We start from the raw sequence: 27,108 nt of genomic DNA, 5'->3' as shown, positions 1-27,108 counted from the left end.
CCGGTCTCCCACGTCGCAGGCAACAACACAGACCGCTATACCAAGAGGTGAATTCACTTCTAAGTAATGGGTTTATGCGTCTTTTGAGGATGTGAGAGTGAGTTTAACCCATAGCACCGCTACTCACCCCAGTCCTTCTTGACTGCGCTTCACGATACCATCCGTTACATATATATAAAATGGTGAGAGAGGAAGGAGTTCATGGGTTGAAAGCAAACCATTGGTCAATTGCCCCCAAATTCAGTACCCCCAAATACGACTTTATAAACCCAGAACTTTTCAATCATTATTATTATTATTATAACTTATTGTGTGCGTTCTGCTTCTGAAATTGATTATATATTGCTGTTAGAACAGTTAGATGCTGGCTGCCCATATATAGGTTCGGAAATACCGGATCTGTCACCTGTCATCTCTCTCTGAAAGGAGAGAGCTTAGGATCAGCGGCATATATCAGTATACTGCGCGATTGGTTCTTGACAAGCGCGCAGCCAGTCGTTCAGTATTTACAAAGCCTACTTTGCTGGAACGATTTATTTCGCACTATACAGTACGTATACGTATAAGTACAAGTATAAGTCTTTATTTGTCATCAGATTAACACACACACACACATGCGATGAGCGACCCACAGGAACACACACACACTGCACTGAGTCGCAAGTCGTGAGACGTGTGTGTGTGTGTCATTTTGAGATCAGTCGCAAATCGTTTCCTGTTGAATATATCAGACAGGGATCAGATGCCGAACCACGGCTGTTTTACACACGCCTCATTCGCCTTATAAGGAGATGGTGGGCGTGTCTGTATGCAAATGTATTTAGCGCAAACACGCTTTTGAGTTTAAGAATGAGTGGGATTCATCATGCAAATCTCCTGGGTAAGCACAGATTTTGACGTTAAGAACGTCTTGATGAATGTGGCGGTGGCTTTTCTTATTGTTCTCTTAACAGACAGGTAAGCAAGAATATAAGAAAAATAATAAGAGAGTATTGTTGAATGAGGCCCATTGAGAGTAAATGAGTTTGAATATGGCCACCAGTGACTCCTTGTGTTAATTGTGTTGTTAACACAACACAAGGATACAAGGATCCCTGATGACATCACATCAAACTAATTTACTCTCAACAACTGTCAAACTAAATGAATGTGTGCATAACTGTTTAGTTTTTAGATGTGCGTGAGATTATGTGCAAACAAAATCAGCGTGTATGAGAGCATTATGGTCTAGATTGTGTAAAAGTAGGTGTTCATTTGTGCGCTACATGTGAAGATAATGGACAATATAGTGACAGCCAGTGACAGGATAGTATTGGTTGAGTGTATAAATACACTTTTACCTGTTCACGACCTATAGGGATTTCCAGCACTTTGGCTAAAACAGAATGTTGTTGAGATTGCTCTGTAAAACGGGTTCAACTTGTATGAAATCTGCTGATCAGTGCATGAGACAGAATATGACATTGTTATTATGACAGTATACACAACAGCACTGTAGCCTCAGGGGAATAATCACAATTCTTCTCTCTCTGTGACATCTCTCTCATCTTCTCTCACCACAACACAGGGGGAACATAAAGACACTTAACATCGCCATTCACCAGATGGTGCTGTATACAGGCAGTGCCTTGCCAGTGTCTTGGTGTGATATATACAAGGTATTACCCGTTGATGTGCTTTTCTCTGTTGGAGGAAACATTGTGCAGATGCTCCTTGTGAATCAGCTGTTATAAGGTGATGTAACCCTCACCGAAGATAAGACAAATCTAACCACAAAACCTTAAAAGGAAAGAATTGGGTAGGATCCAAAGATAAACCTTCAAGCTTTTGTTTTTGTAATCATTCACTGCAGCAAAATAATAAAGAGAACGGATACTTTGGTTACAGATGTTTCTGAAACCAACAGCAGGTCTATAGGGGTTGTTTACCTGCACACATCTCAATGAATGAGTTGACTGCAGACCGACTGACAAAGAGAAATGTTCCCTAGCTCAAGTAGAAATGTTCCCTATCTCAACTAAAAACGTTCCCTGTCTCAACTAGAAACATTCCCTATCTCAACTAGAAATGTTCCCTATCTCAACTAGAAACTTTCCCTGTCTCAACTAGAAACATTCCCTATCTCAACTAGAAATATTCTGTATCACAACTAGAAATGTTCCCTATCTCAACTAGAAATGTTCCCTATCTCAACTAGAAACATTCCCTATCTCAACTAGAAACATTCCCTATCTCAACTAGAAACATTTCCTATCTCAACTAGAAATGTTCCCTATCTCAACTAGAAATGTTCCCTATCTCAACTAGAAACATTCCCTATCTCAACTAGAAATGTTCCTTATCTCAACTAGAAATGTTCCCTATCTCAACTAGAAACATTCCCTATCTCAACTAGAAACATTACCTATCTCAATTAGAAATGTTCCCTATCTCAACTAGAAATGTTCCCTATCTCAACTAGAAATAGTCCCTATTTCAACTAGAAACGTTCCCCATCTCAACTAGAAACATTCCCCATCTCAACTAGAAACGTTCCCTATCTCAACTAGAAACGTTCCCTATCTCAACTAGAAGTTGTCTTCTTTGCGGTTGTCTTGTGACATTTCCATCCATTCTGTACACACAACCACTGTGACTGGAAACCAGAAATACCTGTGACCTGCGTATCAGTATATATCTCCTATCAGGGTTGAGATCAATTCACTTTCAATTCAATCAATTCACAATGTAAACACAATCTTGCTGATTATGGAAGATTAATTCTCATTTACTTGTCAACAGGTTGGATGATCATCCTTTTCATGCCAAATGTTTGAATTCTAAAGGTGACATATTATGGAAAGTGGGTTTTGCTTAGTCTTTGTATGTATTTTGTCTGAAATGTTGTTTAGGCGCTGAGGGGAAATGTACTCCTTTGCCTTTTTGGCCAGGGTAAAGGGTTGAAGTCTTCAGATTGACATGCCTAAACAAGCTGTCCGGAATTGCTTCCCCTCTATGATGTCACAATGGGATGAATTAGCTTTGATTAATCAATTTAGCTTGTGCTTTTTGAAGCCAGGAACACCGCTTATACCTAATGTACTGCCCGGTTTGTAAACATGTTTTAATCTTGGGTGTGGGGCAGCCAGGCAGGGAAGGAAATAACTCATTTATGTGGTGTGTGCTATATCCACCAACATTACAATTAGATTTAAACTGGCGGTTAGGTGGCCGAGCGGAGATTGCGTTCGTCACCAACCCCGGAGCTGTGAGTTCGAATCCAGCTCACAGCTCCGGGGTTGTCACCAGCTTGGCTGGCCGTCTGCACTAATACAATTGGCTGTATTAGAGGGTGGGAGAAGCTGGCGGGGTAGGTCCGGGTCGTTGTAAACAGCGACTCCTACAGTTCGGTCGGGGCGCCTGCTAAGCGCGGATAGGACTCGAGGGGGATAGTGTGGTCCTCCCACACGCTACGCCCTCTCGATGAGAATCCGCGCTGCCAGGTGAAAAGAAGCTGTGATTGGCTGGACGTGTGTCGGAGGAAGCACGTGGTAGCCTCCACTCTCCCAGATGATCTGACTGTGGGGGGTAAGTGCGCAGCGACCAGGAAGGGACTGGGAATTGGCATACGACTAACATTGGGATGGGAGAAAATCGGAGGAAAATGGAGGGGGGAAAAGACCAATAAAAAAAAAAAAAAAATTGGATTTAAACTATTTTATTTGCTAAAGAAAATTTACAGAAATGTTCCACAGATTTAAGGAAGTTGTATATAATTGTTGAAAAGATATTGTAATAATACTGTATGTCCACTTTAATCCTGAATTAATGGAATTGGTGATCCCCCAGGCCATCAGAGTCTTGAACACTGAACTCTCCACACACAAGCACACATGAGCACACACACAACACACATACTGTATACGCTCACACACTAACAGTCACTTTAGCACGAACACACACACACACACACATGCTGCACATGCTCACACTCAACGGTCGCTTTACACAATGAAAAGGTCACTTACATTTTTGTAAACTTTATGTACATTATACCTGTTATGTCTTATTCTTATTACTTGTATTATTGCACAAATGTCTTATTCTTATTACTTGTATTATTGCACAATCACTGCGGACATGACCACCCGCATTTCACTGTATGCTTGATATACAGTGAAATACAGAAATAATTAGATAAAGACATACAGATAAAAACAGGTTACATTTTTATTAAATGTATTTGTCTTTGCACAGGGTACAAGTACAGAATACTGCAGGGTACAAGAGTACTACAGTGTACAAATACAGAATACTACAGTGTACAAATACAGAATACTACAGGGTACAAAGTACAGAGTCCAATGAAATTAAGTAAAAATGTAATACAGATCACAGGCATACTGTAGGTAGACATACAGATCATTGGGGCTTTAAGCAACTTTAAATGGTTCGAAATGCTAAGAATCCCATCAAAAACCAAAGCAAACATGTGTCTAAAATCTCTCTTTTATAATTGATGTGTTATTTGAGATTAATAATGAATTATCCTAAACCGCTAAACCCAGAATACTGAACTTGCACAAATATGTCCACTCAAGAACATTTTATTTAATCATCATACCGCTGTGTCTGTGTATTTGTATGTGTGTGTGCATATGCGTGTGTGCGTCCCAAGGAGCAGGCCTAGATTTGAGGCTCTGACTGCCGTGTTGTGATTACTCTCCACTCACATCGATTGAGCCTCTTCTATTCATATTTGATATGCCTGCAGGCTGTGGGGTGATGCTCTAAAGGAGATCTGGTGCTCGGCCTAATGGCTCATTTCAACATTTTAGCTTGAAAAGCTTCCCTCAAACTGAATCTCACACAAGACTGAGACAAATAGAAACCCAGGGTGCAATAAAATAGCACTTATCATTTTCATATTAATTATTTGTTTAAAATAATTATAAACAATAAAATAATGTATAACCCAACGTGTTTTGTTTTACTTTTCTTTTTAACTTGAATGGCAACTGTTTATGAATCTTTTGATCTCCACACTTGACCTGATTTCACTGCGCTCTATGACATACAGTATACACAAGACTTGAATTAGCATAGGCTATGTGTTATTCCTGATAAATATGGACAAAAGCTCTATCTCAGGTCTGTTGTCATGAGGTTTTAAGGATTCAATATGGTGCATTAAAAGGCATGGTGGCTTGAGGATGCCTCCCAGTGCTAAAGGCACTTTAATGGAACACTGCTTTCATTCCTGAGGTCCCCAGTGCCCAGGTCAGAGATGAGGTCTCAAGAAGTCAGTCAGACCAGCGAGGATGAGGTGAAGATGATCACATTGTTGTCTCTGAGTTGTTGGTATTTCTTCTTGTTTCTTGGACAAACATTGTGTGCTATAGTATATACACTTTGGAATATTATGCTATACAAATTAAGTTGGATTTCTATACTTGACTTACATTTTCCTCAGGAAAGATGATAACTACTCATCCCCAGCCAGTGGGCTACCCTTTAATAAATAAGCACGCATTTGCCTGCTCTCCTTATTCTATTCATCTGGGGGGTTTAAAATATTCAGTATATTCGCAGACCGGAATGTTGTAAGATTTTTCGGTTTACTGAGGCTGAAAATCCTTGTGAGCCAGTGATTTCAATCAATGTTGAGGAACAAGGACTAACTGATTGTTTCAGTCTTTTATTATGAACGTTTCGTTTTATAAGATGAACCTTTATGTTTAATACCTGTGCTAGACCATTTCTCAGAGGGAAAGGTTAAGTAGCCACACTGAGAGCCAACAGTCTGGTCCCGGCCATGTTCGACCACAGAGCAACAGCAATAACTCGGACAGGTGGAAACCCATGCTGCCTCGAGCCATATATCCCATATGCGACAATGCATTGTCCCGAGAAAAAAGCTTTATAAACAAAAGTGGGTATAGACCACTGCACTGCGTTAGATGGAGATCGTGAGGGGGGGGGGGGTAAATGAATGAATGTTGATTAGAGGTATACCGTCGTCACGGTCAAGGCTCTGAATGATCAACATTAATTTATTTGATCCCATCGCCCTCCCTTTCTCCCGCTCTCTCCCACGAGCTCAACATACCGGAAGTGTTGTGGTGGTCTATAAGCAGTTGGTTAACGGTCAAATGCCCAGGGAGTGTTTAAGGTTCAAACAAATACAACGGTGAAAACAAACAAGGATTCGAGCCCCTGGGCGGTGTTGTTATTATGTTCGTGGTCGAAGTGAAAATGAAAATACCAGCTCAGCCATGATTGTTTTCTTTGTGCATTCAGGACATTTCACATTTAGAGATACTTAATTGTCATTCCGCAGTATAGCCCAGGCATATGCATTTTACGTGAACAAAAATAAATAAAATAAATATAATTTTACAAAACGGTCTCTCATCCTTCAAGAAATCACACCATGTTACCTGTTACCTGTTATTGCACAATGTTGTTTTTATTGGATTATATTATATATTGTACCACTGTATTGCACATCGTTGCGGGCAAGACCACCCGCATTTCATTGTATACTTGTATGCCGTGACAAATAAAACTCTTGACTTGACTTGATCGATGTTATTAATAATAGAAGGAGATAAAACCATTGGCTACTCTAATTCGATCCCTTCTGGAGGCACTTGAGGTCCTTCCTTGTGACACTTGACTTATTTTTGTGGTCTCTCCTCGCAGATTTCCAGTAAAATAGCCAAGAAAGTACTTTCAGAGAGCCTCTACTCCACATTACATTCCAACTGACACTTATGAGACCCTGTGTGTGTGTGTACGGGGGGGTTCAACCGTTATTCCATCATTCATATTGTTCAGGTAAATGACAACGTGACGTGATGTTATTATCTAAATCCATCCATTTTACGTTTAGGCCCATCACTATCTGGAGACATATCCTTCTTTCTGTCTGATGTCTTTGAATACGATAGAGCAGCACTGGACTGCACACTTTAAGACATTTTTTATTGCAGTTTTCATTAACTGAAACTACACTAGAACTTCGAACTCTTAAGTTGCCCAGATAGCTATGTGGGCATGTAAACGACATAATGTTCATACACTGACAACAACATGTGCAAAGGAGGGGACATTAATACAAATGACAGCGTACAGACAGAATAAATAGGCGTGGCCTCCTCAGCCTTTGTGTTTATTAAATCACACAGTCCTTTGGAGACTGTTTTGCCAGCATTCCGCTTATCTATAACTCAAAACAAAAGGGCATTTTAGAGAGGCGCAGATTTCCACCATGATTTCTGAGCGGGTATATTGCCGATCCGGTAGAGTTTGTGTCAGCAGCACTAATATTTTGGTTCAGGCTTATCCACCCCGCGGGGATTTAAACCGGTCTTCAACAAAAGTCTCAACCAAAACATGACTTATTTCGATTATCACGCCTTAAAAAAACAGGCTAATCATATCTGGATTCCGTAACAACAGCTCATAGCTTATCTCTGGTCTTCTGGCTTCCGGGTAGCACCTACGTTAGTGTCTAAATTCCAGGAGGGTGACAGTTCACTTCAGTCCGTGCTGTGTCTCTTTGTGTCTTCTCAGATCCACCTTCCGTTGGAACCCCTTGCCACAGAGGTCGCATCCGAAGGGCTTGAAGCCCGTATGTTTCCGGCTGTGCGTTATAAGATTAGAGCTCTGGCTGAAGGCTTTCCCACACACCTGGCATTTGTGCGGCTTCTCACCTGGAAAAAAAAAGTTAAAAGAAACAGACAAAAACCATTAACATGTCATTTAGAATGTATACATATTTTGGAATGTACATCTTTGACTATATATCTTTGTATATCTTGACTTTGATCTTATAGTTCTTATTTTTGACTACATAAATGTTTATTGTGAGCGATATCACGATATCTGTGGTGCTGAATTTCCCTCGGGATTAATAAAGTACTTCTATTTTATAAGAGGTATAGATTAGAGTGAGGCATAGGCTACGTTATCATTATTATCGGGACTAATTGGGAGAATTACGCATGCCAATTACGCATACATTCGTTTACACAATACGGGGGGGATTTAAAGTGTATCCTGTTTACACAAGGGATTTGTATATTTTATGTTTGCTGCTCACCTGTATGAATAAAGGTGTGTTTCTTCATGTCTGATTTCTGGTGGAACCTCTTGCCGCAGTACTGGCAGGGGTAGGGCCGGGTGTCCGAGTGGATGAGGAGGTGCGTGGATAACGTTGACGACCGTTTAAAACTTTTACCGCATATTTTGCAGTCAAAACTTCTCTCCTGAAATGGGAGCAGAGAGACACGCATGTTAGTTTACACAACGACACGTATGTAGGCATACACGCCGTTATATGAATTGAAAATGGGGGACCCTGATGGAAACAAGACTAACGTCTTTCTCAGGTCTGCATCCCCTTAACAATTGTGTGTATTGAGCCGTACTGTATTGAACCCATTCTGCAATCTGTTAAATAAAGTTTTCATTCATTCATTCATTCATTCATTCATTCATAGAATGTACGTTTCAAGTTTTGTGTTATTTGTCACATAATATAGGTACGTGTACGGTGTACATTACAGTGAAATGCTTGGTTCTGTATGAGTCACCCTGAGATTGTGCTTCACACTAAAACAGTTTAAAAGAATAAAGTCCAAACACTGTACAATGTTTACAAGATACAACTAAAGTACAAAATGCAAACTTTTTTTAAATGCAAAAATTATGTAGGGATGGACGGTTAGGGATTGAGGTAGGGCAAACATAAGGGGACAGTTGTGTGTGTGTGTGTGTGTGTGTGTGCGCGCGCGCGTGCGTGTGTGTGTGCGTGTGTGTACTTCAGTCGAGTTTACCTGTGAGTGCACAGCTTTGTGCTGCTCCAGGCTGACGGCGTGTCCAAACGTTTTGCCACATATTTCACAGGCGAACGGTCTCGTCCCGCTGTGCGATCGGCGAACGTGTACTTCTAAACCATGGGGAGTAGAGAATACCTGATGGGTACAGACAACACATTAGATCAAATGTATTGTCATTATACAGCACGAGTACAGTACAACGAAAATAAGCTGCATAACCATGCAAATGCATGTAATAAAGACAAACGTTAGTAATTTACAATATACAGCTGATTTATAAAATATATAAATGAGTACTACTGAGTAATAGTACTAATCGGGTGTATGTACAGAGTTATTAGTAAGATAATTCTTAATGGGGAAATTCAGGCATAATAGCATGGGGGAGGGGAGGTATACAGGTGCATAATAGTATAAGATATCCAGGTAATATAATTACAGTACAGTAGAAAAGTTAAAATATAGGCAGTGTAAACAATATAATTAAGTCGTATGGGATATATAGATGATGTTGTGATTTATTTCCGAAATAATTTGGGACGGGTGCATGCTGAAAAGTCGTTTCCGTATCGGTCAGAGGTATTTGGTTCTATAATATATATATTACACACGAACTGTCTTACCTTGCTGCATTTGATGCACTTGTATGCGCCATGGAGGAGCCGCGAGCAGAGCAGGTCGGGGGTCTTGGTGTCTTGGGGGGTTTTGTCGTGCAGCTCTTCCTCAGGAAACACAGCGGGTGCTCTAGTCTCGAACAGGCCGCCAGCAGGGTGCCTGTACTCGCCGTAACTGTCGGCTCCGAGGGGCCTGTCAGTGTAGAGCGACTGTTCGCTGCTCCGCTCGCCGTAGAAAGTCAGGGACGGACTCCTCTCCAGGTCCCCGTGCTGCCGGTGGACCGTCAGGGACGGACTCCTCTCCAGGTCCCCGTGCTGCCGGTGGACCGTCAGGGACGGACTCCTCTCCAGGTCCCCGTGCTGCCGGTGGACCGTCAGGGACGGACTCCTCTCCAGGTCCCCGTGCTGCCGGTGGACCGTCAGGGACGGACTCCTCTCCAGGTCCCCGTGCTGCCGGTGGACCGTCTGCTGCACCAGGTGTCGGAGGCCCGAGCCCGAGTAGCTGCTCCACGCGTAGGGCCGGAAGGGCACCGTGAAGGGCTGCGTTTCATGATCCACCAGAGGTGACAGAGACTTCTCAGAATCAACTGTGGGGGAAAATACACCTATTAAATTAATTTACTGCACGAAGAACACGGCATCACATTTGAGTCATTCATTAAATTACATTTCAATACCTTCAATTTTGATAATCAAAATAATTGAGAAATGATCAGCAATCATATCAACAAACGTAGTAATCACAGGCCATTCAATAACAATACAATTCAGCTATAACTCTTTTTTTTCTCTCTCAAAAAGTCCATAATATAGATCATGTTACATGAAACCAGTTAATTATTCGTATTTTTTCCTCCCCAATATCAAAAATATCAAAACCTACCGCAAATGATGTTCGATGGCTTAATTACACTACAGGCCAACGTGATTCAACGTTTAATTGTATCGGATATTGTGCCATTTATCAAGGCTATAATACGGCAGCCTACCTGGTGATGCAGAGGGAGATGGAGGCCGCCAGAAGTCTTCGTAGTCCGGGGAACGACCACAGACACTGTCGCCACAGCTGAGCGGGGACTTGGAGGAATAATCCACCGTGTCGCCCAGGTGAGAGTCGGGGGACAGTCCATACGTATCGATAGTCATGGCATCCGTGTTCTCTGGAATCTTGTCTGTTTCTAAATAAAACACAATTAACGGTGAGTACCAACAGTAATATTAATATAACGGTCTACTTCTAATAGCTTTTATATAGGGTTTACAGGGCTATTTGCTACTAATATGATAACATTTTCCATAATGAATGAGTTAGTTCTCAAAACTATTAAAACAGTGCGCGCTTTTACGCACGACAATGGATCGTTTTGTATGTGCGTAATATTTATCCTTTTAAAATAGTATGCCTCTAAATTATTATTATTATTATTATATAACAATGCAAATATTGTATTCTGTGTGACTCAATGTTTTTGTGTTATCAGCTGAGAAACCATTTGGAGGTTTGTGGACACACATGCCACACTAAAAGACATCATTAACCCGGACCGTGTCAACATACCTGCACATATATGCGCCAGGATGGTGTCCAGCCGGCTGTAGTCGTCCTCTAAAGCGCGGGGCTGGTGGTAGCTGTGCGCCTTCTTACTCTTCACCAAGAATGACCGCGGCATCTTCTGCTGCCCTGCGCGGCCCTTTAAGTTGATAACACGACGTTCAAAATCAGTGATGATCCGGCAGCAATCTGCGTCTTCCTCGAGTGGAGCTGCTCTGAAATGATTTGAACTCCTCTGGTTGAGACGTGTTGGTCTAGTAGCTATTATGAGATTTCAACTGAGAACAGAGCATGCGCACTCCGTCCCCCCCGTCTGCCAGGTGTTGGGACAGGTGCCTCTGGAGCGGCCCCCCCCCCCTGCAGCCTCTGGCTCGTCATTGGTCCTCCGCTGTATCTCCGGGGGGAATTAAAGCCCATGGTAATCAGGATAAGTGATACACCGCTTTATCAACGTGTTACTCAATCAGCCCTGGCCTATTTTTATCCTAGTTTATAATTATATTATAATCTATTGTGCTTCTATTTTAATTTAGTTTATATTCCATGTTATCTTATTCCACCTTTTTATTTTATTCTGTAATTGTCTGTGCGTTAATGTCGCACCAAAAACGATCAGATCAAATTGCTTGTATGTGAAAACTATACTTGACAATAAAGACCTTTTTGATTCTGAATCTGATTCTGAATCTGATTGAGGTGCAGGGGGAAGTGGGCCGGCGACCACCAGACTCGAGTGTCACGCAGCCCGGCCGTTTCCCGTTTCTGAGTGGTGTTTGCCATGTGTCTGTTTTGGATCAAGCATCGCTGTATAGTTGCAATGCTCTCGGGGGCTGTCTGCGAACAAGGCCTGTTTGAGGACGAACCGTGGACAAAGCGATGGCGTTATTATAAACCAAAATCCACATGACACAAAAACACATGCCACCGTGGAAATATTATAGCCTATACTGTATATGTCGGAGGTATAGTCAGTCTATTGGACCGGCCTAATGAGGGACAGACACTCGCCGTCCTTACGCCTGCGGTGCCACGACAGTTTCGTATTTCTTCCAGTATTATGTTCAGGGAGAAGACCATAACAAAGCTACCTTGTTTTCTGTGGCCCAGAATGCTGATTACCTGTTGTGGCTCATTACGAACAGAACAATAGGACAGTGAAATCACCTCACAGGCCACGGGCCAGCAGTGCGCCACGGGCCTCTCATTCAAAATGCATCGTGCGGCATGTTGACATAGGCCTATATAGGATTAACAAATCATTTTGATGTTGAATATTTGCCCAACTGTATTTATGATCTACCACAATGTGTTATTGTTTTGTTCATGGTCCAACGTGTGTGACGTATAGCCTATATAATTAATTAATATTGCAGAACATAAAGTTCAAAGTTGCTCAAAATTTAGCCTAAAGGTTGAGTATTTGGAATATTTCAAACTAGACTATAGTGCATCACAAAGAGCTAAACTTTGACTATTGTATATATCAATATCAGACTTATCATCAGCCACAGGCCTAACGTTAAAACACCTATCTCTGAAGAGCCTATCTCTGGATGAAGGGCCGGAAATCAAAGCACCATATGCTGCGTCTCGATAGCAGATCACCGCAGCGTCCGGCACCGTGTCGGTCACGATATGAAAGCTGATAAAACAGTCAGGAACTCGCCGGCTATTGCCAAATTAGTGACAAGACAAGTTGTTGTCTTTCTTAATGCTCTTTGTTTTGAAGACGTATTCTCCCATCATGTGGCATACACACGACACTGTTAGAGGAACAAATAATAATGAGATGAAATGCAATAAAGTTGACTTGCCTTTGGTTTTATTTATTAGTTGGGTCACTTCATTATTTCTATTACTATTTTCCTTACTCAATCAACTTGTGATATTCTATATTATCACGATGTAATATGATATATCAACTTTTGAAAAGCTTTTATAGGCTGATCTATTCTCAGTCCAAGGTAAAAATTATGATGCTCGATATTGGCTTTTTTTTTTACCGATATACCGATATTGTCCAACTCTTCATTTCCGATACCGATATCAACCGATACCGATATATTCAGGGTTTCTGAATAATTTCAGGTAATTAACATTACATATCTCTTGTCATGTAATTAACACAACATTATGCATACTTTGACAATAAATTAAATAATAATTTGTTCTTACTTGCTTGCCTGGGTAAATAAAGGTTAAAGGGGAACTATTTTACTATTTCTTTCACTATTTGGGCACTTTTACACAATTCCTGTGAGTCTATGGAACACCTCTGTAATATATATATTTTTTTTTATTAATTGTTTTGTATTTCTAATCAAGTCCTCAAAAACAGCATTTTTCTACCTCAAGATCTCGAGCCATTTTGAGCCTGGGCTCCAGGTCCAGCCACTGTGTGCAGCTCATCCTGCACCTCTCCATCATCATGCAGCGGTGTCTCTCTGACATCACAAATCATCACATTTTCAAATGACTCAGTTCAGTGAGGGTGAATATTGTGAGAGGAGAATTGGAAGAATGCGCCAATATGAGAATTTTGAGACATAGATCATATTAATATAAGTTCACATAGCTAGGAAACAATGCTAAACACTCAAAAAGGCCATTTATAAGATAGTTCCCCTTTAAATAAATGTAAAAAAAAAAAAAAAGTTTTTTGAAAACAGATTACAGATATTTTCCGATATCACATTTTTATGCCAATATCGGTAGGCCGATAATATCGGACATCCCTAGTAAAAATCCATGGTAATTTAAAGACTGATGACAGCAAGCATTTATAGGTTAATTCAATTGCTGTGCTATTTTCTAAGGAAATAAAATCTATGTTAATCCACATTGCCAAGTGGAGGTGAAGCGGCTTTTGAGCCAAATAATTTCTAAATAAAATCAAGTCGACCTATAGCCTACACGTGCACGACTAGCTTGTAGCATATCCACAATCTATTTTCCCTTTTTTTACTTACGCCTTTTACCCCGTTTGGGGCATAGGCCGTCAACAAGGGTTCTCCAAGCATCCCAATCCTGAGCCAACCTCTCAAGCTGGCCCCAGGTGTGTCCCATCTTCTTGACATCATCTTCTTAGTTTACTCTAGTTCGAGTTTTAAGTCTCCAATGTGAATACACCGCCAAATACACATAACAGCTCTGGAAAAAGGTTGTTACCCGGGGTATGTCAGGGTTTGCCATAATTAGTCATTTAGCCTCGGAACACAAACATTGGGCTAATAATAATAGCCTAATTAGTCATCCACCAGACAAAGTGTATCAAACAGTTTATTGAGAACTCATCACACACAACAATGGCATGTTTCCAGAGTGCTATAATTATGTATTCCATAGTGTTAATGGTTGCCATGTTACTGCACCAAGTGTGTTCTTCTCCCAAACAACCACACAGAAGTTAAAACTTTTTGTTTAAACCATACAGATTCCAAATGGTGATGATCTTCTCTGCATTCTGGAAGAAGATGACAGCCATACTGAGCCTATTGTGATAGGCTGTGTGGTACCTACCTAATGCATAATACATGCATCAGTCCCAGTTTAATCCTCACTGAAAACGGAGGGGTTGGCTTTAGTGTTCTGGTCATTCTGTTGGGACCATCCCACGTGAAATGGAGTGAAGCTGATCTGTGGAATGGGCACATAGTGCCGGCTTTGGTAACGCTTTGGTAACACTTGACAAAAATGCCCAAATGCCTCATCATACAGAAAAAAACACCCAAATGTTTCTATTTGCTTTCAGATATATTTTTTTTTAAATATCTTTTTTTGTAGTTTTTTTTTTAATGTCCAATGTTATGTTACAATAACTTTTATTTCCCAGTAAATATTCCCTTGGACTGTCATACATTTCCGTGCAAATGCGCGACACACCAAAATACTTTTTTGATAAACATTACTCATGTATTTCTGTTTTACCGACTAACAACAGGCAAAATACTCCACGCTTACTTGACTTTCAAGGAGTTGATATTTTTTTCTTTTCTTTTCTTTGCAAGAAGCTGTGAAAACCCATAAAAATAAACAGTACTTAGGAATCTGTCCCATTAATCTGCATCGATAGTTTGTCTCAACAAGTAACATGCTCATAAAACAACCGGGTTAAATCTTCTGATGGAAGCTACACTATCTGTTATTTCATCTGCAACACTCAACCTATTCCATGAACAGTTGGGATCTGTGTAAAACACCATGTTGGTGAATAATGTCTACGGGCCTCGACACCGTATTCAACTAGAGTAATATGTCCCTTTCGTCAGAGCGTACAATACATTCTAAACATTAGATATGCAATAATAATTCATTAGATACATATTTTCCAAGTTCAAATTGAAAAAAACAAACAAAAAAAAACACATTTACATATATACAAAAGATGCAGAATTCACATTGACCTTCTACATAAAGTACACCAGCCCTGGTGGAAGGCATGTGGCATAATGCTAAGGCCAAAAGAAGTCAACATTACCTCTAGTCAATGCTGATTGACATGAGTTTTCTTTGATGTCTGGCTCTTCAGTACACTCATTAACTACACACCGTGATATACACACACCATTCATTCACTCATATGTATATTTTCCCTCTTCATTGATAGACATTTGTAGTATAGGGAGTCATACTTCTTTACTTTCTTTTTTTAGATGTTTACTTAAAAAAAAGAAAAAAAGGGAATAAAAAGTAAAAACTGATTGAATGAAGTGTGTCATAAAGCATAAAACATTGTATTGCACAGTCTCTCTTTCTCTGTGTTGTACGTAGTTGAAGAGCTAGAGAAAAGGGAGGGGGGGGTCTGTGGTTCGGCAGCCCCCTGCTTGAAAGAGGTCATCTGTCCCCGTAGAGTTGGAATCGTTCTACAATCTAAAAAGAACATTGTCGTTTCTCTCGACGAGGGTCTAAAACGAGGCTCTGCTACTGGTAACCAGACAGCTCGCTGTCCCCCGCAGAACAAAATAACAAAACACGAGAGAAAGCAGAAGCAAAACATAACGGAAACAAAAACCTCCTCATGTGTGATTGTCACGAGAAGCGATGAGAAACTCCGTGTCCAGGGCTCCCGTGTTCCCCTCGCAGCGGAGCGACTTGCAGAGAGACCGCCAAGCCCTTCTCCCTCCAGTGTTAAGTGACAGCCCTACAGTCCTGACTCCGGATCGGCAGGGCTTGGCCGACGGTGTCACACGGTGGTGGACTTATGGCTGCCGTTGGAAGGCACGGAGAGACGCAGGGCCTCCCCGTCGTCGTCGTCGTCCTCCCCTTCGCTGTCCGTGTCCCCCAGTGCGGGGTGCAGTCTCGTGCGGCTGCCGCTCCTCTCCTGGCCGTGCGGGACGGCGGAGGCCTTGAGCCCGTCCTCGTCGGAAGACTGGTAAGACTCGTCGTCTGCCACGTAGTGATTGACGATGTGGATCCCGTCAAAGGTGGGCTGGCCGGGCAAGCTGCCCCTCTGTCCTTTCAAACAGCGGATCTGTGGAGACCAGGACGAGGCCAAGGAAACGTTACACGTCGTGGAGAATAATACACACAGAGACATGCACTTCTGAGAGAGGGAAAACAATTCAACGTAGAAGCTGTAATGCCACCAAACAATGACCTCTAGTACAAAAGAGCCTATTGCCTATTGCACTTTGTTTAAATTTTCTTTTGTTTTGGGGGGGGGGGGGGGGGGGGGGGGGGGTAGTTGCTACCGCTGGCCACACCCCCGGTCTGGAGAAATTCATAGTATAATAATTTACACATTAGAACAAAAAAACAAAAAATGTAAACAAAGTGCAATACCAAGAAGCAGTGCTCTTTTGGCCTACAGATTCTACCTTTTAAGCTTACAGCACAGCACGTGCACAAACTGGCACAAACACAATACGGTCCAATTGCTGGGTGACCAATGATAACGAGTATCACAGTCCCAAAAGGAAGGGGATGAGTTTCAGGAACGTAATAATAATCACATGCAGAAAGTGAGTCCAAAAGGAACGGGGGAGGGTGTGAGAAGACATGTTCATTCAATAACCATGCCGTACAGAAAGCCACCAGAGAACAGGGGAAGCTGCCTACACATGATCAGCAGCTGTGCTCTTGCCGGGCCGCGTGTTGCTTTTTAACAGGTCATGAGTGCAAGAATGTGACAATTTGACCATGTGACCGCGGCAACGCGGGAGAGCGGCAGTGCGGAAATAGGCTGTCTCTAAGACAAACTCTAACCTTAACCAGCTCCTTAACAGCGCCTAAACTTAACCGTTCTAACCTTAACCAACTCCGAAACAATGCCTAACCTTAACCTTAACCTTAACCATGCCTAACCTTAACCGGCGAAAGAATACATGTTAAAAAAAAAATCACGTTAAAATTTTTTTTTTCATGGGATTCGAACTCGTCAACAACGAACCGCAGGACCACAGGACCGCTGCTGTGCCAGGTGAGCTGAAGCGCCGAATGAAAGTCATGGCGGATTACTGCGGCGGTTACCTAATTCCGCTCGCGCTCTGCCGCTCCGCTCGCTCTGCCGCTCTGCTCTGCGGTTGCCACGCCTGCCGCGGGGCATGGCGCAGCCAATCAGGGAAAACGCGGAAGCAAAAGCAACACTCATGACATGTCATTAAGCAATAGGCTGCCGGGCCATAGATCTCCTATGAAGAGACTGAACACCGCTCCAAACCAACGTAGATTAGCGCAAGTACAGTACAACGAAAATAAGTTTGGCATCCAACCAGAGTGCAAATGCAATAGTAGTGATATACAATGTACAGGTGATTAAACTGGGTATAAAATATATAAATGAGTACGACTGAGTGTGCTAATCAGATGTATGTACAGAGTTGTAGTATTAATATGTACAGTGATACGGGTATAATGACACTATGGTAGTAGTCATACTGGCCAGCAGTGTAACTAGTAAGAGTAGGTAAGGAATATGTACAGATCAGATATAGATATAATAGTATCTACAGATACGTATGTAAAAAGGATGATATGCAGGTATTTACAGACAGATGTAGATATATATATATATATATACAGTAAGAATAAATATATAGATACACACGTATATACAGCATTATTGTACATGCTATCATACAGAGTTATACGGGTTATGTGCAGGTGTATAAGTAGATGGTAAATGGCTGCATTTATATAGCGCTTTTATCCAAAGTGCTTTACAATTTGTTCCTCACATTTTACCCATTCACTCACACATTCACACACCGACGGCGGAGGCAACCATGCAAGGTGCCAACCTGCTCATCGGGAGCAATTAGGGGTTAAGTGTTTTGCTCAAGGACACATCGACATGCTGCCCGGGAATCGAACCGGGAACCTCCACTGTCGCTCCAAATGAGTAGTCGCTAGGCTCAAAGTGACATTAATTTAAACTATGACCACGTTTACAGCCTACCTTTCAAATCACTACCACAGTAAGTGGAGCTCACGACAGCACAGTAAGTGGAGCTCACGACAGCACAGTAAGTGGAGCTCACGACAGCACAGTAAGTGGAGCTCACGACAGCACAGTAAGTGGAGCTCACGACAGCACAGTAAGACCTGAAAGCAGGTAGTGTTGCTCGGTAGCCTTCTTGCTGCTATGATGATGATGCATGGAGCTGTGTGAGTGAAGGGCAAGACACTGATCATGTGTTGGCAGCTTAAGGGCTGTGGAGCCAGAGAGGTTTGGTTTGGGCCCAATGGGGGGAGAACAGGCCACAACTCACCTGCATCAGGCTGCCGTTCAGACAGACATAAAGGAAGAGAGGCATTCAGAAACACAGACACTTCAGCAAACGGCTAAACCGCATGGCCAACCGCATTTCACTGTATGCCCTGGTATGTATATGATGAATAAACTCTTGCTGTTCTAAAATAAGCCTGACTGATACACAGGTTTCCCGTAGGATGGTCATAGCAGCGGTGTAGGATGGAGTCATAGCAGCGGAGTAGGATGGAGTCATAGCAGCGGTGTAGGATGGAGTCATAGCAGCGGTGTAGGATGGAGTCATAGCAGCGGTGTAGGATGGAGTCATAGCAGCGGTGTAGGATGGAGTCATAGCAGTGGTGTAGGATGGAGTCATAGCAGCGGTGTAGGATGGAGTCATAGCAGCGGTGCAGTGCATGTCCTGCCGGGAGGTGTCTGCTGGTACCAGAAGGCTCTCCAGGCCTGAGTACATACAGTACATATCTGTGCACAGTAATGAGAAGTGGACACATGTCTGTCTAGTCTACATATGAGCCTTTCCTTCTTCCAATTTTTCCAAAAAAGAAAAATATTTAACCATGTTCATTTACTTGAATGTAATGACATTTCCAATGATAAAATAACTTACATTTATGAAGTTTCTTAACCCTTTTACTACCAGTCTACCAAAGGGTTAACCCTTTCACAACCACACTACAAAAGGTTAACCCTTAACTAGTGAAAGGGTTAACCTTCTGTAGTGTGGTAGTGAAAGGGTTAAGGGAATCCAAACAATATGCAATGTTAATATCTCTGAAGGAATCTGTTGTCGTCTTTGAGATTGACAGCTTTCGCACGTCACGGTGGCCCTTGAGACACGACCTATAGAATACTCTCGCACGGTAAGGCGAGGAAGAGGAGGTAAACAATCTCTTCCAAATGTTGTTTATTTCACAGATATGTTTCCTTGCATATTTTCTAGGGGTGCAACGGTACACGTATCCGTACCGAACCATTTCAGTACTGGACCTTTGGTTCAGTACACGCTGTGTACCGAACGAATGCAACGGTACGTTAACCACTAACGGAACGCACATGAAGAACTTTTTTCAGAATTTAAAAGTCTTCTTTCTCTGCTTCACGTGAAGTTAAATCTACTCTAGAAGTGAAACTGAAACTTAAAAAGCAGTGGGGGCGGGGGCAGTAGGCAATTCATTTAGTGGATGTCTGAACACAGAATGACACCGGTATCACTGACTACCGCGGCATGCCTAGGTGGAACTAAGTATAACTTAAAAGATAATTATATTTAATAATAATAATAAATATATAATAAATATTCTTTCCTGTTGTACCGAACTGTGACCCTAAAACCGAGGTACGTAGCGAACAGTGGCTCCTGTGCACCGTCACACCCCTAGTGTTTTCCTATTAAATGATTGCGTTTGCTGTGCGATACTACTCATGTGAAGTCACAGGACTGTTTCCCTTCGGCGAAGGATAATCCTGAATCCTGATCAACGTTGCTTGCGGGCCAGGGAATTGACCTGGATATGAAGCGTCCGTAGTGCAGAATATAAAGAGAGAAGACGGAGCGTTTGGCGGCCAGATAAAGACGTTGCTGAAGGAGCTTTGCGTAGAGAGTTAGAACACAATAGCATTTCAAATGAGTTTATGACGAGGAAACTATACAAGGAGGAAGGGTCATGACGTCACTGTGTACCGCGTGAACACACATCAGTGCCAAGTGTGGAAACTTTCAGTTCGGCCAACATCGAGTTGAATGGGATCAACCATCTCCTCGTTTATGACACGAAGCAAGTCTCATCTCAGCCGCGGCGGCTTAGAATCTGACGTGACAACATATAATCAATGTTCACGATATAGTAATTTACTACATCTCATGTAGAACAAGCCGCGAAACATCGAGTATACTCGATATATCGGCCACCCCTAGTATGACTACAGTGTCATTATACCTGTATCACTGTACATATTAATACTACAACTCTGTACATACATCTGATTAGCACACCCAGTAGTACTAATTTATATATTTTAATCACATGTACATTGTAATTTAAACAGGTTACTACCTCGGATGTCAGAATCATCTGCAATTTGTTGCATTTTTAACTAGCCAACGTTTGATATATTGGTTAATGTATATTTCCTCAGATAGCTTGTATATTTAGAATTTTAATACAGGCTTCAATAGAACTGGCACCAAAATCTGGCACCAAGCAGAGCATAGAACGCTGGTATTGTGACATGATGACCCTTCCTTCTTTTATAGTTTCCTTGGTTTATGGCAGGAAGAGAGAAAGGGGTTTTAACTGATATTTCAGCAGTGTACCCCCGCTGCTACACTGCACCTGCTTAACCCTTTCACTACCACACTACAAGGGGTTAACTCTTTCACTACCACACTACAAATGGTTAACCCTTTCACTACCACACTACAGAAGGTTAACCCTTTCACTACCACACTACAGACAGTCAACCTTCTGTAGTGTGGTAGTAAAAGGGTTAAACTTGGCCTCATGTTTTCCTGTTGACATCACAACTGAAGGAAATCGAGAAGAATCAACTGCATCATCAACATTTCCAGCAAACTGAACAGGTTTATCTTAAGTAGTAGGGGGGGGGGGGGGTACGAGGAGGTGGGAGGGGTGTTTCTAAGTCCATATCCTTGTCATCGAGTCACTTTCTCACAGCCCCAGACCACAATCACTTCAGTCAGCATGATTCATAGGAGGCCCTTCATCACACAACCTGACCAGCAGGCCTGCTGCTGCAGAGGACTCAGCATCTCCACGGCTTCACTGCCTGACTGCACTGCCCTGATAGGAGCCCACAACAACACAATGCATGATTTAGTGCAGTTCCCTGAAACCACAAGCATTTTATTGTCTTTGCTATTGTTCTTTCTTCTTCTTTTTCACTTTCAGGACTGGGTAAACATTGTGAATATATCCAGCTTCAGGAAGCCTTCATCATGTACCTTAAATGTCTATACAGTATGTACTGACTGGTATATATACTATTATAATGATCACATCTGTAAGTTTATTTTATGACTTTGTTTTGTTCTCATTCTGTTGTTTTGGTACTAATAACTACTTAATCCTCAGTCACTCATTTTAAAAAGAGAAAAGTAATAATAACTTAATAACTAACTTAATAACTACTAAGAATAACTAAGATTCTCCCCAAGGGGATCAATAAAAGAATATCTTATCTTAATCCTCAATCACACATTTTAAAAAGAGAAAAGTAATAACTACTGAATCCTCAATCACTAGTTTTAAAAAGAGAAAAGTAATAACTACTTAATCCTCAATCGCTAATTTAAAAAAAGAGGAACGCAATAAATCCTTAATCCTCAATCACTCATTTAAAAAAAGAGAAAAGTAATAATTACTTAATCCTCAATCACTCATTTAAAAAAAGAGAAAAGTAATAATTACTTAATCCTCAATCACTCATTTAAAAAAAGAGAAAAGTAATAATTACTTAATCCTCAATCACTCATTTAAAAAAAGAGAAAAGTAATAATTACTTAATCCTCAATCACTCATTTAAAAAAAGAGAAAAGTAATAACTACAGTACTTAATCCTCAATCACTCATTTGAAAAAGAGAAATGTAACATCATATGGAAGGAGAAACAAACATTAGGCACTCTTGCGGGAAAGAGGAACAAAAAAACACTTAGGTTATCGTTAAAAAGATGTTATCTTGACATGGCTTGTTGTGACATGATTTGTACCCAAGTGAACTCCAATGGTCCAACAATGGTTAGATTGCTTTTTACCAATTGCTGTACATGACAAGCCATGTCAAAGTAAAATTATTCTTTCATTCCTCCCCCCCCTGCAATAGTGCCTTAAATTGTTACTTCTTGCACATGATCAACCATAATGAGGATCCAAATAAACAAATAAAAAACAGTTTTCTTCAAGAGGATAAGCGTTTCCTCGCATCTTCAATTATACAGACCGTCACTCCTCGAGCTCAACCACCTTCTGAAGGTAAAAGCAACGGGTTAAAACATAGATAAAGTACCGGTATGTGTTTTTAGATTTTTCTATCTGCATGGTTGTGGTGTTCACTTTGAAATGGTCTCGTATAGCAGAGCAGTGGCTTGTGTCTGAAAGTTCTGGTAAGGGGTGTGTAAACTCCGCACAGGAAGTTTATGGGTGTAGTCAACACCTCAACGAATCCATCTGTAGACCTCAAAATAAACCCAAATCTGAGCAAATTTGTGAAATGTTCAAAAGGAAAATATCCTAAACCAAAAACCATCGCCAAACGCACTTGTTTAAGGCGGTGCACGTCGTGTTGCAGATAGTGATCCAGTGCTTTGTTTTGAGTGGTTCCACTGAGCTCACCTCGTGTTTGAGTTCCACTATCTGGTCCTTCAGGTCCTGGATGTACTGGCTGGAGTCTGTGTGGTTCAGCTGGCCTTGGACCTTCCCTTCTTCTTTCTGGGAGCAGAACAATATACAAAATCACATATTTACATTTATATTCTTATATTTACAGCATATATCCATATTTGTCTGAATATTCCTACATATAACCCCTCTATATACCTCTTATACACCTGCATACCGGTATAACCCATAGCTCTGTATGATAGATAACCCATAGCTCTGTATGATAGGATGTACAATAATTCTGTATATACCATATATATATACATTTATTCTCTCATATATATATATCTATCCACACCTGTCTGTACTTACCTGCACATAGTCTCACATAGTCCTATGCTGCTGACCAGTATGACTACTAACAAACTGTCTTTACACCTGTATCACTGTACATATTAATACTATAACTCTGTACATACACCTGATTAGCACTACACTCAGTAGTACTAATTTGTATATTTTGTACCCAGTTTAATCACCTGTACATTACTATTGCACTTTACTGTTACATTTGCACTCTGGATGCCAAAAATATTTTCGTTGTACTGTACTTGTGCTGTATAATGACAATACATTTGAATCTAATCTAAAAACATATTTATATATATATATATAAAATCCACTTGAGAACTAATTTGAGGACACAGATGGATAGCCACATACTGACAACAACATGGGAAACGTGATGTAGACTGTACCAGTGGTGCAAACATAGGACAAGCAAAGTAGGCTTAAATCAGACAAAAGTCTACAAACAAATATCATCTATAGTTTTTACACTGCTATTGATTTGAGCAGAAAGAAAATTAGAACCTAGGTGGGAGAAAACCTATACTGGCAGACACTAGAGCTACATCGCTGGAAGGTCTGCATCACGATGGTCTACTACAGGGGGGGCTGTAGACTAAGGTCACAGATGTTAGGGGGGCTGTAGACTAAGGTCACAGATGTTAGGGGGGCTGTAGACTAAGGTCACAGATGTTAGGGGGGCTCTAGACTAAGGTCACAGATGTTAGGGGGGCTGTAGACTAAGGTCACAGATGTTAGGAGCATATTGAGCATAATTTGCTCGAGTTCCTCTCGGGACGCTGGGGATGAAGCTGTTGGTTGTCAACAGTACAACTCACAGGGTTCCCACAGACATTGCAAAATGAAATTCAAGAACTTTCAAGTACTATCCCAAGCACTATTTTTCATTTTAAAAGGATACAATTTACTTTTAAATGCTGTTTTTTTATTAAAAAATAATCGGATCCAATATTTATGGCTTAAAATTTCCGACAATTAGTTACACTTTAGATAGAAAGATTATATTTCTTGATTCAGAACAATTTTATCATGGATGAACAAAACTTTCAATGTGAATGGTTGATTTGAATTTCAAGGACTTTTTAAGCACCTTGTTAAAAAATTGGCTGTTTTCAAGGAATTCCAGGCCTCGACTTTTTTTTGGTCGACCTTGTGCGAACCCTGAACTCAGTTGTTTATAGGGATGTCCGATATTATCGGCCTACCGATATTGGCATTCAAATGTGATATTGGAAAATATCGGTATCGTTTAAATTTTTTTTTTACAATCTTTATTTACCCAGGCAAGCAAATAAGAACAAATTCTGATTTTATTTATTGTCAAAAGTATGCATAATGTTGTGTTAATTCCACAACAAGAGATATGTAATGTTAATTCCAGAAATTATTCTGTTTTTTGGGGGGGGGGGGGGAACCCTGCATATATCGGTATCGGTTGATATTGGTATCGGAAATTAAGAGTTGGACAATATCGGAATATCGGTATCGGTAAAAAAGCCAATATTGAGCATCCCTAGTTGTTTACCTTCTTCAGAGAAGACATCTGTAGGCATAGGAGACAACAGCGCCATTTCAAACCAAAAAAGAATCACACCATTTAGCCCGCCAGTTCCACTGAGGGAGGGGTGGGGGAGGGGCACAGTGAGGCTGAAGTTAACCACAGGGCAACAAGGCAGGACCCAGGAGAGAGAGAGAGAGAAACAACAAAAAAAGGGACGATGTAGAATATACAGGGGCACGGTGTTGAAATAGAGAGAGGTGAGAGTTTGGTTGGGTGCCTGGCCAACACCTTAAAATATAGACGTGGGGTTTTTCTATTCCTGTGGTGAGGTGGAGCTGAACGTGCCGGGTCCCGATAGGCCTGATTAGGAGGAGAGATCGAAACAAACAAATGTTTTTTCAAGAATCTGTGTTGTTGTTGAGGTTTTCCTCCCTCTGAAACACGCTGGTTAACGATAAGAGGGCCGGCAGTTATTAAGACTTCCTCGCGCTCAGCTGCGTTAATCACCAGGTGTCAGGCCGTGGCCAGGGAGGCCGAGCGTCTCAAAAGTAATGGCTTCCTCACGTATATCTGTCACGTCAACAACCCCCGAAGAACCACTATCCTCCAGTTAGTTCTGGACATCTGGAATGATGAACGACGACAACACAGAAAAGGGACAACTGTCTTTCTTTAACCCTTTCACTACCACACTACAGAAGGTTAGCCTTTCACTACCACACTACAGACGGTTAACCGTATGTAGTGTGGTAGTGAAAGGGTTAACCTTCTGTATTGTCGCAGTGAAAGGGTTAACCATTTTGGCAGTGTGGTAGTGAAAGGGTTAACAGGAGACACAAAAAGGCCAGGCTAGCTGTGACAATCGCATGTTCTAAAGTTGGGGCGATTCAGCAAGTCTGCTGAAATAAAAAGTTGTTGAAAATCAGGCAAAACTTCCCTTTTGCTCTCGGTTCCGTCTGTAGTGTGATAGTAAAGGGTTAACCTTCTGTAGTGTGGTAGTGAAAGGGTTAAGTATGGGGATCCAAATGACCCAGAAACCGTAAACTCCGTACAAATGTTTTTAGCTCTTCAGAAACCCTACAGAACCTACTGCATAGTGCATATTATATACTACATGTATTTCCAACCCTGCATTGTGATTGGACAAGAGGCATTCCACAAGTGCTTATAACATTAATAGGCACTGGCAGCTTTGACCAGTATCACTCCTCCTTGTTTATATTAGATTAATTCACTAGATTACAATCGCCTGTCTCATTGTAACTGACCTACTGTTAGTCGACTGCAAAGTAACAAGGATTATTGTTCTTTGCGGAGGACCATAATAGAATGATCAAAACCCAATGTTTCTGTCTTTGTCTAATGGTTGTAAAACTGTTGGTGGTTATTGGCATCGCTGTGTTGATCTACGGAACTCTGCCTACGAACTGTAGCATCCTCTTATATGCAGTGGTGGAAGAGGTACACAGTTCCTTTACTACTAAGTAAAAGTAGAAATACCCAGATAAAATAGTACTCTGGTAAGAGTAAAAGTCTGTCCATTCAGAATTCTACTCGGGTAAAAGTGGAGAAGTATCTGATATGGAATGTAATTAAGTATCAAAAGTACACACTCTACATGATGTTTGTGTATTCCAGAGGATTTTACCCTCGATCCATTGACCTCTAAAGGTTATGTTAAAGTGTGGTCCAGTCCAGTTATGCTGCTTTGATTAAAGGTCATGTTAAAGTGTGGTCCAGTTATAAAGATTTATTTTAGCATTTTTACAGATTTATTCTGGTCAGACATGACCGACAGAGAGCAGAGGAGAGGAAGAACGGGAGAAGATATGGGGGGAGGACATGCGGCAAATGTACGTCCGGGATCGGGAGACAAACCCGGGTCGACCATGTAAGTCTGCAGCGCAGTAACGTGGTGCGCCACTCGGGCACCCAGTGTGGTCCAGTTATGCTGCTTTGATTAAAGGACATGTTAAAGTGGTATGTGGTCCAGTTATGCTGCTTTGATTACGTCCTCTTGAAGTTGGCTTCATAATTTAATGTACATTATCTTCATATACATTTCTGCCATGTTTTCTAGACAAAATAATTGTCTTTAAGGTAACTAGTAACTGATGGGTTCAGATAAATGTAGTAGAGTAAAAAAAAAAGTACAACATTTCCTTTGAAATGTAGTGGAGTAAAAGTTCCCTAAAAT

General features: G+C 41.3%; 2 protein-coding genes across 5 annotated transcripts in view; both read right to left on the bottom strand.

Moving 5' to 3' along the window:
* Positions 1 to 7,323: 7,323 nt before the first annotated feature.
* gfi1ab (growth factor independent 1A transcription repressor b) lies at positions 7,324 to 11,109 on the bottom strand (the record flags this gene model as incomplete). Its single annotated transcript, XM_084308386.1, has 6 exons — positions 7,324 to 7,697; positions 8,087 to 8,252; positions 8,823 to 8,960; positions 9,449 to 10,026; positions 10,429 to 10,617; positions 10,998 to 11,109. The coding sequence occupies 6 exons, from the start codon at positions 11,107 to 11,109 to the stop codon at positions 7,519 to 7,521; spliced, it is 1,362 nt and encodes a 453-aa protein (XP_084164512.1). The 3' UTR covers positions 7,324 to 7,518.
* A 3,177-nt stretch (positions 11,110 to 14,286) lies between these two features.
* The window catches only part of evi5b (ecotropic viral integration site 5b), a 107,635-nt gene continuing 94,813 nt past the window's right edge, over positions 14,287 to 27,108 (bottom strand). For all 4 annotated transcript variants that reach the window (XM_084308036.1, XM_084308038.1, XM_084308035.1 and 1 more), the window contains 2 exons: positions 23,054 to 23,149; positions 14,287 to 16,461 (listed from right to left, as the gene is read on the bottom strand). In XM_084308036.1, coding sequence (XP_084164162.1) covers positions 16,174 to 16,461; positions 23,054 to 23,149 — 384 coding nt within the window. In that variant the 3' untranslated portion in view covers positions 14,287 to 16,173. The remainder of the gene's footprint in view (positions 16,462 to 23,053; positions 23,150 to 27,108) is intronic.

This window comes from Notolepis coatsorum (genome assembly GCF_963971535.1).
Source record: "Notolepis coatsorum genome assembly, chromosome: 2".
Lineage (NCBI taxonomy): Eukaryota > Metazoa > Chordata > Actinopteri > Aulopiformes > Paralepididae > Notolepis > Notolepis coatsorum.
This window is presented reverse-complemented; position numbering and strand designations above follow the sequence as displayed.